This window comes from Anopheles moucheti, chromosome 2 (assembly GCF_943734755.1).
Source record: "Anopheles moucheti chromosome 2, idAnoMoucSN_F20_07, whole genome shotgun sequence".
In the NCBI taxonomy this organism is placed as follows: domain Eukaryota; kingdom Metazoa; phylum Arthropoda; class Insecta; order Diptera; family Culicidae; genus Anopheles; species Anopheles moucheti.
Genome location: NC_069140.1, coordinates 97,911,419 through 97,927,296, shown reverse-complemented (window position 1 = coordinate 97,927,296; position 15,878 = coordinate 97,911,419). Strand labels below are relative to the sequence as shown.

At 45.8% G+C, this 15,878-nt stretch overlaps 1 protein-coding gene across 1 annotated transcript in view; it reads left to right on the top strand.

Annotated features, from left to right (window-relative positions):
• Positions 1 to 1,183: 1,183 nt before the first annotated feature.
• The window catches only part of LOC128309780 (MOXD1 homolog 2-like), a 47,059-nt gene continuing 32,364 nt past the window's right edge, over positions 1,184 to 15,878 (top strand). Inside the window, exons 1-2 of the mRNA XM_053046248.1 lie at positions 1,184 to 1,685; positions 15,404 to 15,559. Coding sequence (XP_052902208.1) covers positions 1,392 to 1,685; positions 15,404 to 15,559 — 450 coding nt within the window. The 5' untranslated portion in view covers positions 1,184 to 1,391. The remainder of the gene's footprint in view (positions 1,686 to 15,403; positions 15,560 to 15,878) is intronic.

Below are 15,878 nucleotides of genomic sequence, written 5' to 3'. Positions count from 1 at the left end.
ATTTGAATGGAAAAGGGCGTCCAAACGTCAAATCACGTGGAACGAACTTTCGGCTACTTGTCAAACCGCTCTATATTACTAGACCTTTTTTCCTACACAGACCGTGGATCAATACAAAACAAAAATTTCGAAGATTTACTTGATATGATATAATAATTTTCTTAAAACCCAAACCTTCTTCAGACTCGTACTAATATTTGTAATCACTGTTTTTGGCATTTAATACATACTACATTCATTAATCACGACAAAATTCGAGTGATTATTAAAAAAACTGTTTGTAAATACTTGCTTTACTCTCCAAACAGAGCAATACCAAAAAAAAAAACAAACCCACCTCCAGATCCTCCGAAGAAAAACGTCTTGACCTATTCCTCATTTGTCAAATGGTATCGCTTCGCGTGGCACACTTCTGTACCGTACCGTGCGCAGTGTTTTATTGTGGAAAATAAATTAATTTCTTAATTTACCACCCGAACCGCAGCATCACTCCCTGTTGTCCCCCCGATGAAGAAACAGTAGCAGTGATACGGTACACTCTTATCACGGAGCGACAGTTAATTTTATGTGTCAGCGTGTCCGTCTTATCGGACCCGCTCGGTGTATTCTGTGCGTTTCCAATAAAGAAAGTGTTCTGTTCTAAGCTCGCCAGCACCGCAGCGAGCGGCAGAGAAAGTATGCACCGAGACAAGGTCGCAAAGGTTCCGCTAGAGTGTACATAGCAAAACATGGTTGCAACTACCACCCCATACAATCCGCCCTGCTCGGGTGGTGCAAGTTGCAAGTGTTGCACTCGCGGTTACGATTGTAGCTCGCGCACAAATATCGTGCCATCATCATCAGCAGACACACGCATTCTATCTGCCCCTCGGTGAGTGTGTGTGCGCGCGGGAGTGTCTATGTAGCCACATTAAATTAAGACTAATTTATAACAAGTGACACTTTCCAACGATGCTCCACATCGTACGCCGAACATAGTTGCAGTAGACGAAGGAACCGTCCCCAGACCCGACGACCATTCTGTATCATAATTAATGATGTAGATAAAATGAAGCTAGCCGCGAGCGATGCACTGCAGTATGTTACCATGGTGCATCCTGGTGTATTGCACTGGTCTGGTGTCGCGGTTGTGTTTTCTATAAAAACTGATCGCACTTCTTGCATTCCGTTTCAGATGGTGATGTCTTGCGGTTGACTTGCAGCAGGTAGCAGCAGTTGCGAAGGATCTACCCCGGGGTGCGTGGTGCTAAAACTCTGCAATTGCAGCGAACAAAAGCGTGGAACTTTCATTTCGACCCGGTGGTGACAGTGTGTGTGTGTGTGTTTGTAAGTGTTGAGAACAGGTGAAAAGCCCCGTTCGGAAATTGGGGATCTAACAGTGAAAACACACCATGGGTCTGCGTGTGAACGGTGGTGTGGGCAGGATGTGGGCGACCGTGGGGCTGCTGCTGGTGACAATGTGCGGTTTTTGTGCGAGTTCCGGTGGCGCTACGCCCCAGTGGGAACATCTGGTGGACTTTGATCCCAGCTATCGGCTGCTGTGGAGTGTTGGGAGTCAGGAGGTGACGTTCGAGATTCAAGCCCGCACACTCGGCTACGTGGGGGTTGGGTTCTCCCGCGATGGGACGCTGGTCGGTGCGGATATTGCCGTCGGTTGGATCGACCAGGGCCACGTATATCTTCAGGTGAGTACACCAACATGTTATGCAACATTTGGGTGAGAACCCGACAACCATTAGGCAGATATGCGGATACGTTCTTCTTCCGAAAACCCCTCAAAAACACGAACCAAAGGCGAGTAGGTCATCCATTCAAAGGGCAAAGAAACTAACAAAAAAAAAAAGCGCCAATAAACCGACCCACTCCAACTTCAATCGACTGCAAACACATCGCGGTATGCACCTCCGGTGATGGCAAAACTTATTCCAACACGCTCGTGCGCAAGGTGGATTTTACACATCATAACCTCGAGCGGAAAAGTTTTGCATTTACAATTGAAATTGAGCATGAACTGTGGTGAGCGTAACAAACAAACAAAACCGAAAAGCGAAAAAAAAAATCCCAACCCCCTCGTGTTACACGCTCTTTCCCGAGCGAAGATTACGTCAGTGTGCTGTGAGGCGAACGGTACCAACTCGGTGACTTCCTGCGGTGCAGCCATAACGCAAATGCTGCGTGAAACGGTTTAGAAATGGGAACGAAAATCCGGCCTGTACCATGACCTCCAATTAATTCTTTGCCGCACAATATCAACGGTTCGACGGTACGACGGTATAATGGCGTTCGGTGGAAGTGGAACCATAGGACGAAGGACATGGGACGCCCAAAATACAACACAGAACACACGAAAAAAAAAAACATCCCTCTAGTTGGGAACGGGAATAATAAATGCTTGCTGGTGCCCCCCGGGCGCGGCAGGCCCGGTTCTGCACTGTGTTTGTTTGGTGTGTCGGCTAGAGCAAAGCGAGATTGATTTTTCCTACGTTCACTGTGTTCACTCCGAGCACGGACCATTCCATGACAGCACATTGTCAGTCAGAGTACGTTTGTTGTTTCGGGGTTCACTTTTTTTTTCGTTGTACACTGTGCAATGAACGTTTAAGCGCGCTTTAATCATAGCCAGTCGGTCCGACGTGATATAAGAATAGAAATGCGTATCAGTGAGTTACGATCTTTGATCAAAACAAAACAATAATACTCCAACGTCGGCAATATGAAACATTTCGTTTGTTATAACTTTAATCGGTATTCAATGGATTTATAGAATAAAAGATATTACAAAATTTTGTATAATATATAAAAGATGTTAAAATTGAACTCTATGCATGCAATACCGATATGGTTGTAGTATTGTTGATGTAAACATCATATGATTGAACTAAAGTATCATAAATGATAACGATGGCGCTCGACCGTGAGTGGTTTAGAGGACTCCTGCGGTTGTGACATCTGATAAGCAAGTAGTAGTGTAGTAGGTAGTATCATAAATGATAAAACCATCACTGATCTTTACTACAAGCATTGAATATGATATTGCATTGATCATTGATAGGACTTATCTGCAAATGTTTTGATAGCGTTTATCTTTAGGAATTATTGCATCCTTGGGTGTCTAGTGTATAGACCAGGTGCATTATTACGAAGGCGACTAATGTCAACTACCTTCAAGTAAATTCATCGAAATTCTTTTTCATAAAACTTGTTTGCAGTGTTTTTCTTCTATTTGGAGTTCAATTTGAATGACGCTCTGCTATCCACAAAATCATTTTTACATTTACTATCTATTTTATGGACAATGGTCACTGTCTCGGAATGGTTTTCATTGTGATGTCACGTCAGCATTCAATCATACATTACCTATATTTAGATTAGAAACCCGTACAGCATGTTTGTTTAAACTCCCTTCATGTCAAAGATGACAGAACACATATGTGTAGACAAAGATCTCGAGCGCACAGTATTCCTGTGCAATGTGCGGAAAATATTTCACCTTTCTGCACGGAAAATTTAGAAAGCGCTTGGTAAGCAGCCAGTACGGCACATATTTCCAGGCCAGCTTGATAAAAGCATAAACGGGCACTAATTTGGCTCTGCAAGTGAAATTTTCGGGCCAACGGACCAACACGCCCGGGAAGAAAAGTTCCCGTCCCTCCGAACCACCGTTCCGAAGTAATCCGTTGATCGGATCATTTAAGAGGGGGCGCACCGTCTCGGCACTGTGCAGCCGTCCGGCTCCGCAGCACATATGTATCGCGCGTAATCTGATTATGATTTGAGCTACCCGCTCTCTTACAAGCGGCACAAGTTTCGGAGGGGATCCTGTCAGAATTCGGTGTGCGAGTACATCCTACTCCGTCTTTCTACTTTTCTGCAGTTCCGGTTTTCGGGTTTGGGGGAGCGCCATTGCACACCGGACGGGAAAGTTCCCTGGCAACCTTCCGCCCGTGCGCTTGGCTAGCGTAATCCAAGCGTCTGGGTATCTTCATCATCCGGCCAGCACCGTCGACAGCCGGCCACAGCTGCAAAACCCTTTTTCGGGCCCCAAAGAGGGCAAGAAGTTTAAGCTGAACATTTTGTTGCCGGCGTTTCGCCGACAGGTTTCCAGAAACCCGTTCCGGGGGGGAACGTTTTCAGCGTATGGCGTGGCGTAGTTTTGCGAAAACATGGGGAGAACACTAAGCGGTATGCATACGTGCAAATGATTGTTGTTATGATTGTATCATAAATATTACACAAATAAACAAATTAATTCCTCCCTACATCACAATGCTCGAAAACCGAGCTAGAGAGAATGCCCGGCGGCAAACGTCATCCACCGTGTTTGGCGCACCGACCGATGGGTCGAAGGAGGCTGGGTTTTTGGGAGTGAAAAGTTCTGCTCTGACTTTTCCCGGGAAATGGAGATGAAACTGTCAGACGTAAGCGTATGCGTGCGGATGATGTGCATGTACAGTTTCGGTTCGTAGTTCCAAGGGTGAAGTTTATTAAGAGTCCCGAAAAAAGACCCCCACACAACCTGAGCGAATGATGAATGAATTTTTGATTTCCACGAATTGGAGTTCCGCAGCCGTACCTGGAGATTTAGCGGAGTTGTAAAACAATTTACCCATTTAGTGCGAATCGGTTACCCTGCTCGGGGTCCGTGCCATTCCACACATTGTGGCGGGATTGTTTAGACGAGAGAGATTTGCTTACGAACGCCAAATGGCTCCCATCCCGGTTTTGTCGGTTCCACGTATGCGGCAATGTAAACAAAAACGCACAAATAACCCTTGGATTAGTCACCTGATCGCCAGTGTATTAATTAGTTTCCCCCCTCCCCCTGCCCAATGCAGTCGCACACACAGACACGAGACCGGGGGAGAGAATTAATTGCGAGCACTCGAATTTCCATTTCCTGCGTCCGGAACAGCCGGTTTGCTTTGACGCGATTTGTCAAGTGGTGCGTATCAAAACAACATTATCACCGCACACACACAAAGACACTCTCGGTGGCCTTGTGTTCGATCATTGGTATCGTTAAGGACGATAGTTTACTTTCGTTCGCCACCGTTACCGCGACCGAAATCGATGAAACGGGAAGAGCTGACCATAAATCACTTTGCGGGGGGAGGAATTTACTTTTTCTTTCGCAGCTCGTCGTTGTTTACTGCAATTTTGTATCGCTCCCCCCGTGTGCGCGAGCTATCGTGTAAACCCAGGCGCAAGATCGTAAATGTAGGTGCGTCATGTCGGAATTCTACGGAGTAAACAAAACGCTTCCACGGGGCCAGGGGTAGGTTGAAACAAATGACCACCGATTTTACCTGGTTGTTTTTTTTATTTATTTTTGGCGATGGTGTGGTCATTCGCGACGACGCTGAACCGGGGGTATGGGGGGGGGGAAATTTTTGGGCCAGAAGAGTCGTATAAGCGATTGGAGGCTTACGATAGTTGCCATTAACTGTGCGCGAGCGCCCGGAAACGAGCAGGTCATTAATAATGTTAAGACTCCATAACCCCCCTGGAGTATTCGGTTTTTCCTTTAGTGTATATACAGTGCGGTACACAAAAAAACGACACCACTCAGAACATGGTGAAAGAAGGAAACCATTTTTTTGTTTATGTTTGGAATACATTGAACTGTTTTTGTACACTACGATTATACACAATTTAATGAATAACAGTATTATATGCATATTAATTATATATTATCAAGTTTTCGCATGAAAATGTATTAAAAACGTTACGTTACGAAATATCTACATGTATCTATTTCAGACATTTAAATCATGATCAGAAGATCCTTCAATGTCTCAGCAGTCAGTTTTCCAATTTTAGGCACAGAAATTGACATTTTTTGGTTTGTCTTTTGTCGCACACAGGACTGACTATTCAGCCAATGGTAAATTAGGTCAAAGTAGCAAAGTTGTTTCGGTAAAAAATAAAGATAATAAATTTAGCTATTTGGCCACAATATTTGTTGCAATATTGATAAGATTTGTTGATCATGTTGAGACGGATTTTTTGTTGGAAAAATTGGAAAATTCCTTCTAAGCAATACAGATGTTAGGGTTGGCATCGCGGAAAGACCAAACTTGTGAGATTAATTGTCCCAGATAGTCAACCATTCGGCATGGCAGGCCTAGACATACCAAGCACGTTCATAGAACAAACAATGTTTCATGGAGCAAAAACTCGTAGGACATTTCCGTAAATAAACGATACGTACGAGACAAACTCATGAAATTCACACCGTAAATCTGTTTCCGTAGCGATACTCCCCGACACCGTGCGCTAATCAGAGTACCGTCATATCGATGGCAAAGTTGAAATAACGCCATCAAGTACACCCTCCAGGTGTGGGAATAAGTAAAGAGTACAAACACCACCACCACCACCGGAGCGCCGCTATTCGGAGGCGAAAGAACAAAGCAACAATTACCGCCCAGACTATCGGGCCATGTGCGTGTTCGCTGCTTGGCTAGATGCTTCACGCATCGATAAGAGAAATTGGTGGAAAAAGTTCCGAAAAAGTAATAGCAATTCCACTTTTCGCATCCGCCCGGCCCGACCGCCCGCCCGCGATAGATAGGTGAATTGGCGAATCGGTTTAAGTCCGGCGGGCTTCCTCACTTATCTACCCCCTGGTTTGGGGTGGGAACGAATAAGCCTAAAATAAAATACGACCGTGCGTGGTGTGGAATTGCGTGAAATTTGTTATCGCTTGGCCTCGGGTAGGCCGCCACCACGGGGCCCGAACTAAAACGCACTTGAGCCGTGTTTCGTTTCGTGATGCAGAAGTAATGCGAAGCGAAGCGTCCAGGGGAAGAAAACCCGCCTAAGTTTCTTATCATTTAAAAGGCAAAACTTTCGCTCGCAAAGCCTCTCGGAAACGCAACAGGAGCTGAAGAAGAAAGAGTGAGAAAGGAGGGCGCATTTTCTCTTAGGTGAGGAGGTAACCCTCTATTCCTCACTTCCTTTCATTAGTGCGAAATAGAACAGGCCACCCCGCGGTGAAGTTTCAGTTTTATGGGGTAAAGTTTTCGGGGGTGTTTTTTTTTGTTTTGGCTTCAAAATTACGCTTTTCCACCACTAAACAAATGGCTGATAAAAATATGCTCCGATGTCGCATGCTAATCCCTGCGGTTAGAAGTTGTGCTCCGGGGTTCTTCCGCAACACACAAAAAAGTCATGGTCATTTTTCGCACCCTGCGTTCCGTTGCAGTTTCGTGCTGACCTCCGAAACATTAAAGTTTCCTTCGCCGCAACGATGATGACAATTCGTTTCTTTTCCTTAGAAGCCACGGCGCCACCCTCATGGTTGAAGGTCAGTTGGTGAAGGTGCGCTAAACGTCACCATTATTAGAAAATGTTCCCCCTCGGGCATGCCTTCGTCTCATCGACAGCGGAAAGAGAAGAGAAAAGTGGGCACGAAGGAGCTTTCGTTTTTGCGCGTGTGGTTTCGTCACTTTTCATGCAAAGGAAGTCAAAGTGGAGCTTCCGGGTGAATTTACCCACCCCAAAAACAAATGGCACGATGATGGCTGGTGCTGATGCTTTTGTGGAGCGTTCGAGGCTCACGCAGCCGTATTGAAAGGGCAATTAAAAAGTTGAAACGTTTGCGGAAAACGGAAGCTTGCGCTTTTCCGCCTTTTTGACTGTTGGACTGCGATTCTTTTTCCCTTGCAGAGATGGACATTTGCTTTCGTTTGCAATGGAATTTCGCTCTTTCGTTCTTTGCTGCATTTTGGTTTGCAGAAGATGGTTTCTGTGTAGTGTTGAGAAGGGGGATTTGACCTGTTTCTAAGCTGCCCTTGACGGGGAAAACCCTTGAGGAATATCTCCCGAATAAATGGGATTTACCAACAAATATAATCGTCGATTAATAATTTCTCTAACATGCAAGAAACAAGGCCCATTTATTGGTAGCGATTTCACCCAAAATTGTGTCACAAAATTAGACTTGACAGTTGAAGTACAGGGTTACTCAATGAATTTATCTCATTGCTAAATTTAATAAGAGACACAGTTTGGATTCCATGTTGTGTATTTAATAATTAAATTGTTTATTCCTTAGTACAGTAATATTATCGAACAGCAAATCAAATTGCTTATATAATTTAAATACCTTTCCTACAATATATACCTGCAATATTTTCAATTTCTCTCTGCTATTTACATTATTCGCTACACGTCAGTATAACCTTCTGAAATTAATGAACGAATCAAAAAAGCGGGTCATAGTGTTTGCAAAGATAGAACAGGAAAAAACACACCCCAAATTTAGCTCAACCACCCAGAAGCTCTGCAAGCATCGTGGAACAAAACCCACTAGCCCACGAACCAGAACGAAACGGTGGCAAATTTAGCTGACGCTTTTCAAAATTTACATTATTAAAAATGCTAGCGTCAGTCGTTGTTCGCAGAGTGCAACAAAAAAAGGGAAGCAAATGACTAGAACAGGGATGCAAAGCATACGACAGGAAAGCAAAGGACGCACACCTGGCCGATTATGGGGAAAAAGGTTTCGCTAACGCACGGCTCGGTGCTGGCTTTACGTCGTGCCCCCTTTTTTACCAAAAAAAAAAACAAGAAGCATCGGAAAAGAAAGCAAAAAACCTCATCGTAGTAATCAGCGCTCAAAATTCGCTAACCTTTGCACGAATCGTGGTGAAATGTTGCGCCGTTAAGTGAATTTTGGCACGGTACCCGGGAAGCAAGATTGTGTGGCCGCACACACAAACCCTGCTGACGGAAAGCAGACGGGGTGTGTTGGTGAGTGTGCCTTCGGCTCGCGCGAATAACTTTAAACATGATAATTAGTTAATTTTTAACCCCTTTCTGTTGGTGGCCATCATGGGCATGGTTGCAGGTAGGAACCTTCCAGTAGGATAAGGGTGGATCAGAAAGCAGAAAGCACACTGTGTGTATGTTTTCTTTTCATCCTGCAATTCTATTTTGTGTTTTTTTTCTCTTTGCTTTCATCCCCGTTTCGGTAGGGCTGTTGATCTTTGGATGTGCGGAGGGATCTTGTTGGCTTTCAAAAAACCGTCTGCTTTTTGAGAAGGGAATAGTGTTTAATCTAGCGGAATGGATGAGCTTTTAATTGTGGAGCACAATTGAATTACACACAGTCGCCGGTGGTTTTAATTAGTTTGCTTCAGGTGCAAGGGGTTAAGCGCCGGAATTACGCTGTGTAAACATCATTTTTTCTCGCAAGGTTCGTGTAATTCCCGGGATGAATGTCGCGCGGGGAGGCTGTTACATTCTAGCCCCAGCAAACGGTGAGCCAAATTGCATCAAATCTGCGTCCAATAAAGGCTCGATATCCATAATTTATCCCTTTATTGCAGAGCGCTTTTTGTCGCTTGCAAAAAAAAAAACCATCGTCCTTACGTTTATACTTCCGGGTTCGATTGATCCATCGATCAAAATTTCCCACACGCCCATACGCGTCAGATCGTATGAAAATTTGCTCAGCCTCCAATCTAGCACAAAAAAACGATTTTCTTCCCAGGACTCCAACAAAAACTCGTTCTCCGGCTTCCCATCTTCCCAAAACAAAACGCACAACACAACACCCGAAACGAAGGCGAAGAAAGCAATAACAATCTATTGGAATAAATGAAAAATTGTTACCGTATTACTGCGTTTGCGTGCGCGTGTGATTACGTTTATGGAGCGACCGTTCTCGTTTTATTGCGGGCATATTTTAAAAGCAGCACCGGAACGCGTTTTGGCCCCATAGAGCATCGGGTATATCTTTCTGGTCGTAAAAAGGAAAACCCTGCAACCGATTACCTACAGCGCGCGGATAGGTGGCCCGCATACGAGGCACGGAATGTTTGGAAGGCTTTTTTGCTGACATAGATTCCTTGAAGAATCTCCCACATAACGTACGCCCCCCCGATAAGGACGAATGAATGGGCACTTCATCATTTCTATTGCGTAAGGGTGCGGAATCTTTCTGCGTCTGTGTGAGAAATCTCGTACGTTAAGGTATCTAATGAATTGCGTACTGATGTTGAGCACATTCAGGCATTATTTCCGATACTTTCCACAAGGGTTCTTTATGGCATAAGCTTTTATTGTGACACAACCTGTCCGCTGGTTGCACGAAAACGCAAATATCAATTAAAGGCTGACGCTAAAACGCCACCGAGGCGCCCGTCACTGAGCAAACTGCACTCTGTAGCCTTTAATTACCCTCCGGTACTTTCGCGTCTTCTTGTTGCCCCCGTTCTGGAAGGAAAATCGTTAGAAGTTGTCGGTGCATTAAAATGTAAAACATATACAGCGGACGGCGGCGTTGTCCCCACGGGTAAATAGGGGGTTTGCGTGAGTTCTCGCAGTCGGGTGGCATTATTCCGACAAGGAAGAACGCGGGAAGGAGCTCCTGGAGCTTTCGTGCGAGTGAAGAAACTACACACCCATCCTCGGGTAGCGATGTTCGTGCACAAAGCGAATGAAGTTGTGAACAGGAAACAGAAGCCTAATGAAACTAAACAGCTATTTGTGTGTACCGCACCGTACACCGTCGATGCCACCAGGCTCTGCAAGGCCTAAGTGATACACGCTGAGGTTGTTTTTTCCTGTGTTCGTGTTTGCTGCCATGTCGGGAAGCAGCTTTTTATTCCACCCTATTCGCCCCGCCACGCAAGATGTCTGGAGCGTTCGGTACAAACATTCTGGAAAGGTGTCAGAATGCGCACCTGGCCACCGAAACCTTGAAGACTGGCGCTCAGTTTGGCGCATTTTCACCACGACCCACCGTTGTCGGTGCCAAATCGCATTATCGCTGGCACTACACATGGCATATTGGGGCGGTAGGTGCATGTAATGTCTGTGTCATTGCTGTATTGCTGCTATACGGGGCCAGTTTTTGCCAAAGCTGTGCGAATATTAAACGAACTTTGCAATGATGGGTGAGTGAACGATAAATGTTTTGTTTGCTTGTCCAATGTTCACGCTGCCGTTTCACACCGAGAAGTGAATAAATCACGGACAGGCAGGATAGGGCGAGTGCCGCCTGCCAAAGTGGTAAGCACAAACTTGTACTTGCAGCTTAAATTCCCGGTTTTCCGGTGTGGGCGAGTGCATGTTTGATGATGTTTTTCGCCCATTTCGAAGGAATGCTTAGAAATCCTCCTCCAACCGGTTGGTATTTACACATTTGTTGCCGCATGCGCATGCTTTTAACTAGAAAGCATCCTCCCTAGTAGCGCTGTTCCGGAACAGGAACTGAAGGAATGTTCCACCGTAAAATGGTGCATCTGCAGATCGCTCCCTTTCGGACGTCCCGCCGTCAGCATCTTTTCTGTGACGCGAACCGTTTCACCGGTTAATAGAAAATAGAGCTATTGGAACGATTTTACGACACATGTTCTGCCGGTGTCGTCTCGCAGGGACGGACACACCGAGCAATCACGGTACCGTTTTTTAACCCCAATGGCAAAACATGGACGCTGCGGAGAAGCGATGACTATCAGAATCGTTCCGGTTCCGTGCGGATTGTGTGCAAATTCCTGCTCTCCACTGGGAGGACATGTGTTGGTGTGTGTGTTTAAGTAAATGTGTTTACCAAAAGCAGCACAAGCTACTAGCAGAGAGTGTTCTACACAGTGCAGCAGCAACTACTAGGTCGAATCGGTGATGTTGTTGTAATATAGTTGCTAAGTACACTCGTAATAGCTTTTATGTCGGAAAGTCGAGATCCTCTTTAGAAAGACAACCGAGTGTACTCGGGAGCGATGAGGACAAGTTTTACTACATGCTCGTACAAACACACACACGCCACACCCTGTTCCATTTCCTGATCCGTTGCCGTAAAAGTCAGCAGTGAAGCAAGGGAACGCTTTCTATACGGTACAGGCTGCAGGCGGTCGGTACAGCGTGTGTCCCACCAGTAGCAGGCACACACGCTGGTTGACTTGTGATGATGATTTTTAGCCGTCCGACGAAAGTTAAATTAATGCAAACATGTTGTTTGATATGAAATTTTAACTTCTTCTAACCGTTTTTGCGTGACGCGGTGTGAGTGTCTTGTGGGCGCGGATGTTTCATCGAGTTATCAGACCAGAAACAGCCTGTGACTCCATCGGGTAGCGATACATGTGGAGTCCATTAAGAGCCCCCGGGATGTGCGGGATGTACTCCCGTCCAAGGTGTAATCAAAACCGAATCACCGAACCCGGTAAAATCTGCAACCACATCGGAAGTCACCCGGTACGCTGCGAAATTGATGCGAAAATAAATGTCATGATTTATGTAAACCCGACGAGCGTGAGCGTGAATCGTCAAGCAGCGAGTTTTGCTTGCACAAACGGGCGGGCGTGCTGCAGCAGGAACCTTTATTTTAGTGCCGTTTCGGGAACTGGAGCAGATCAAACATCAAGCGAGGTAAACGAGTACATTTTGGGCTGTGCTTAAGCGGTGGTGGCAAGTGGCTTAGTAGATTATTGCTAATTGTTTGCCGTTGCGTACGGGAAATGCGAGAAATTATTGCCCCGGTATTTGCGTTACTAATTGAAGTTTGTGATGTGCAAACCCTGATGGCTGAGTGGTTGGAATTGTAAAAGATTTGTGCTGCTTAAGGGGACGATTAAGAGCTTGTAATAAGTATGTGAAGAGGTGGGTCTCATCTGGAGAAGGATGCCGCCACACTGTTTGTGGAAGATCTGAAGTGTCGTTGATACATTTCCGCCCGTAGTTATGCAATCTGCTCGACATATGATCGATTATAGATGATTCATTGTTGCATTCATTCGTGGGAACACTCTTCGTAAAAGGAGAAGGACCAATACTAAAGTATTTGTTAAAATTGTTCCAAAAATTGGCCACTATTGGCCACCCTCTGCTACTCTATGGGCCACAGGAACCCTCCGCCTCCACTGAAGTCAGTCGATTAAGGGAACGATATCCGAGAACCGAATGGATCTTAAAAGCAATCACCCATCACCCATCTAATCGCTCACGGGAAGACTTCCGGTGGCAGGCACCTTCACCGAACCTCGCTCGACGCGTCCCCGTAAATCTCACATAAATTACTGTCCATCATTTTCGCTGCTCGCTGCCGTTCTGCCTCGAAGCCACGTCGTGCGACCATTCCACGGTGGTCGGCCCTATAATGACCCAGAGCCCAGAGTGCCCACGCGCTTTCCGAGACCCCTTCGCCCTGCCGGGATGAGAAAACACCGAATGGCCGCCTGGGATTCGGTTCCTTTCCGCTCTCGGTGGTGTCGTGGTCGCACCATAAAATAAAATGGCGATGACAAATTGTAGCAATTATTTCCACCATAAATCATGCGTGAATAAACTATAAACGGACCGGCCAGTTTTTCCGTTCCGGGGGGGTTGGGTTATGTGGAAAATGCTGCATTTATGAAACGACCGCTACTACTTTACACAGATTTGCTGGTCGGTGGGGGTGAGCAAGATCGTTCCCCCTGTTTTTTTGTGGGGAGCGTTGATCGTACTACTTCGTGGCAAGGAACTTACAGCGCTCTTTCGTGCCAATCGAGCACAACGGAAGTGAGTTTCGTCTAATGTTACGCGGCCTCGAGTCCGGAAAATTAGTTGCCAATCGAATGGTTTTACCGTCGCGAACAGCCAAAGAGCCAAAGAAAGCCGGCGTACGTTGCTGCGTGGTTCCGAGCGATATTTGTACGGACATGCGTCAACGAGGCATTTGCGACAATTTGTGTGAACAATTACCCACCACCGTCTCCGGAACCACACTCCAATCCCGAGCCATCCACTGGGTAATGAGGATGAGGTGGGCTGTCATTTACTCTGGTGCCCGGTACTCGCACCGTCCAGCTGTGTCAGCTGTCGGCGGAAGCATGATGTTTATGACGAGCAATTTCCGGCGATGACCCAATCCCAAAAACAAAGCGTCAAAAATTGCAAGTAGCGCCGCCTTTCGCTGGCAAACGAACGGTACCTGCCCAAACCGGACGTCCACACGCTAACCGGCTGTTGCGCGACGATGCCGGCCGTAATTAGGAATTGGGTGAATCCCGCACCGAAAGCGCTTTCTGTAACGGAAATTATTGTTCCGTGAGGTTTGCGCTAATTGTCGTGCGACCATCCGATGGTGACGGATTCGACAGGGGACAATCTAAATGAAAATACTCGCGCAAGGATAATTTTGGGTGTTTTTTGTGCGGAACGCGTGGGAAAGCGTGGTGGAACATCCATTTCCGGCATGTGACGGATTATCGAATGAATGATGCAGTGCGGTACCGGGGGTCTGCTGATGAGTTGCGGGCAACCCATCGAACACAATGTTGGACGGTGGCCAAGTCGGTGAGTGACGAACCCGGTTTTTGTTCGTTGTTGGGAAATGAATTACCATTTAATTGACTGACGAGGCATTGCTTGGTGTGCGCCGATCGGACAGATTTGTCGAACGATGGTGACGTTATCACGGGTGCAATAATGTTGTCACAGATTTTGCAGTTTATTTGCCGTGGGACCACTTTCTATTCGGCATTGAGGACTTTATTGTTTGCGTGCTTTCGTTTGTTTTTCTTGTTGCTGCGTGGATAAGGGTTTGAATACGTTGGGATTTCTTTTACAATAACAATTTGTAGCTATTAGAAGTTCTTCAAAGTGTGAAAAGCAACGAATTCTGTTGCACGATGGGATGTAATTAGTTGAATTTTTCATCTACATCCTGAAGTCAGTAGAATTACGAAGACACGCGGAAATTCTCGAATTTCCTTGCTTATAATTTACAACAATAGCCCAATAGTTAGGGGATTATGACCATCAAACTATTTCCTTGAAGAGTTTTTTGTCTAGGACAACGAGCAAATATTTTACTATATAAAATATAATATAATAATAACATATATAACATATAACATAACGACATATATAATATAAAAAAATATAATGAAACAAAATGGAATGTGAGCTGTCTTAAGAAGCTTTGTTTTAATGTTCGTTATAACTTTCAAGTTATTAATAAAAGTTTGAAAAGTTCCTAATCAAAAAAGGCTTCAATATTATTTCAACGTGGCTTTCCTTTCAGGAGGCCTACTAGATTTCAACAAAAACAATTGTTAACAAATGTAAATAGTCCGACCAAGATGTCTAAAAGAAACCGATCGAGATTGCGGTGTTTGCCAAGAGAGGGCGCTGCCGTCGTCTCGTAGATCTCGAAGGAGCCCGAAGAAGCGTTGGAGCGTTCATTCGGGACTCTTTTTCGCTACTGTGAAACACATGTAATTTTGGGGGTGTGGGGAAAAAGTACTTTTCAGTTCAAGATTCGAAAAGAGCCTGCTGCGTAAAGCAGCAACAATACATTGAGAGTAGAATTATGTACTAACCATGCTAACAATATACTAACAATTGTAATGCCACGAGATGTCCCCTCATACTTATGGGTTTCCCTCTTTTCCATGCATCTTCCCAGGATCGTCACATCCGGCCGGACAGCGACGGTGAGCCAATTGTCGACTCCTCGCAAGACTACACGCTGCTGCTGGGCTACGAGAACACAACCCACACCGTAATTAGATTTAAGCGCAATCTGGATACCTGTGATATGAAGGATGACTTCCCGATAACGGTAAGTGTGCGACTCCGCCGCAATCCAGTCACGTACGCAGCACAGGGAAAACTTCCCCACGAGGACCTACCCACTCGACTACGAAGCGCCCACTTAGCGCCCGTCAAGTGTGCGCCCAATGGCATCGCGCCTCACGACACAAAGTCACAAGTTACAAGTAGCCAATTTGGCCAACATTTTGACTTTGACATCTTTCGAGTGCGCCCTGTACACTGCTGTTCGATTGTTTCACCCACTGCTGGTGAAAGCGCAACGCCCGGTTTGTGGCAGCCCGGAAACCTTCGGGTTTTGGTTCGTTGATTCCGAGATCTGACCAAGA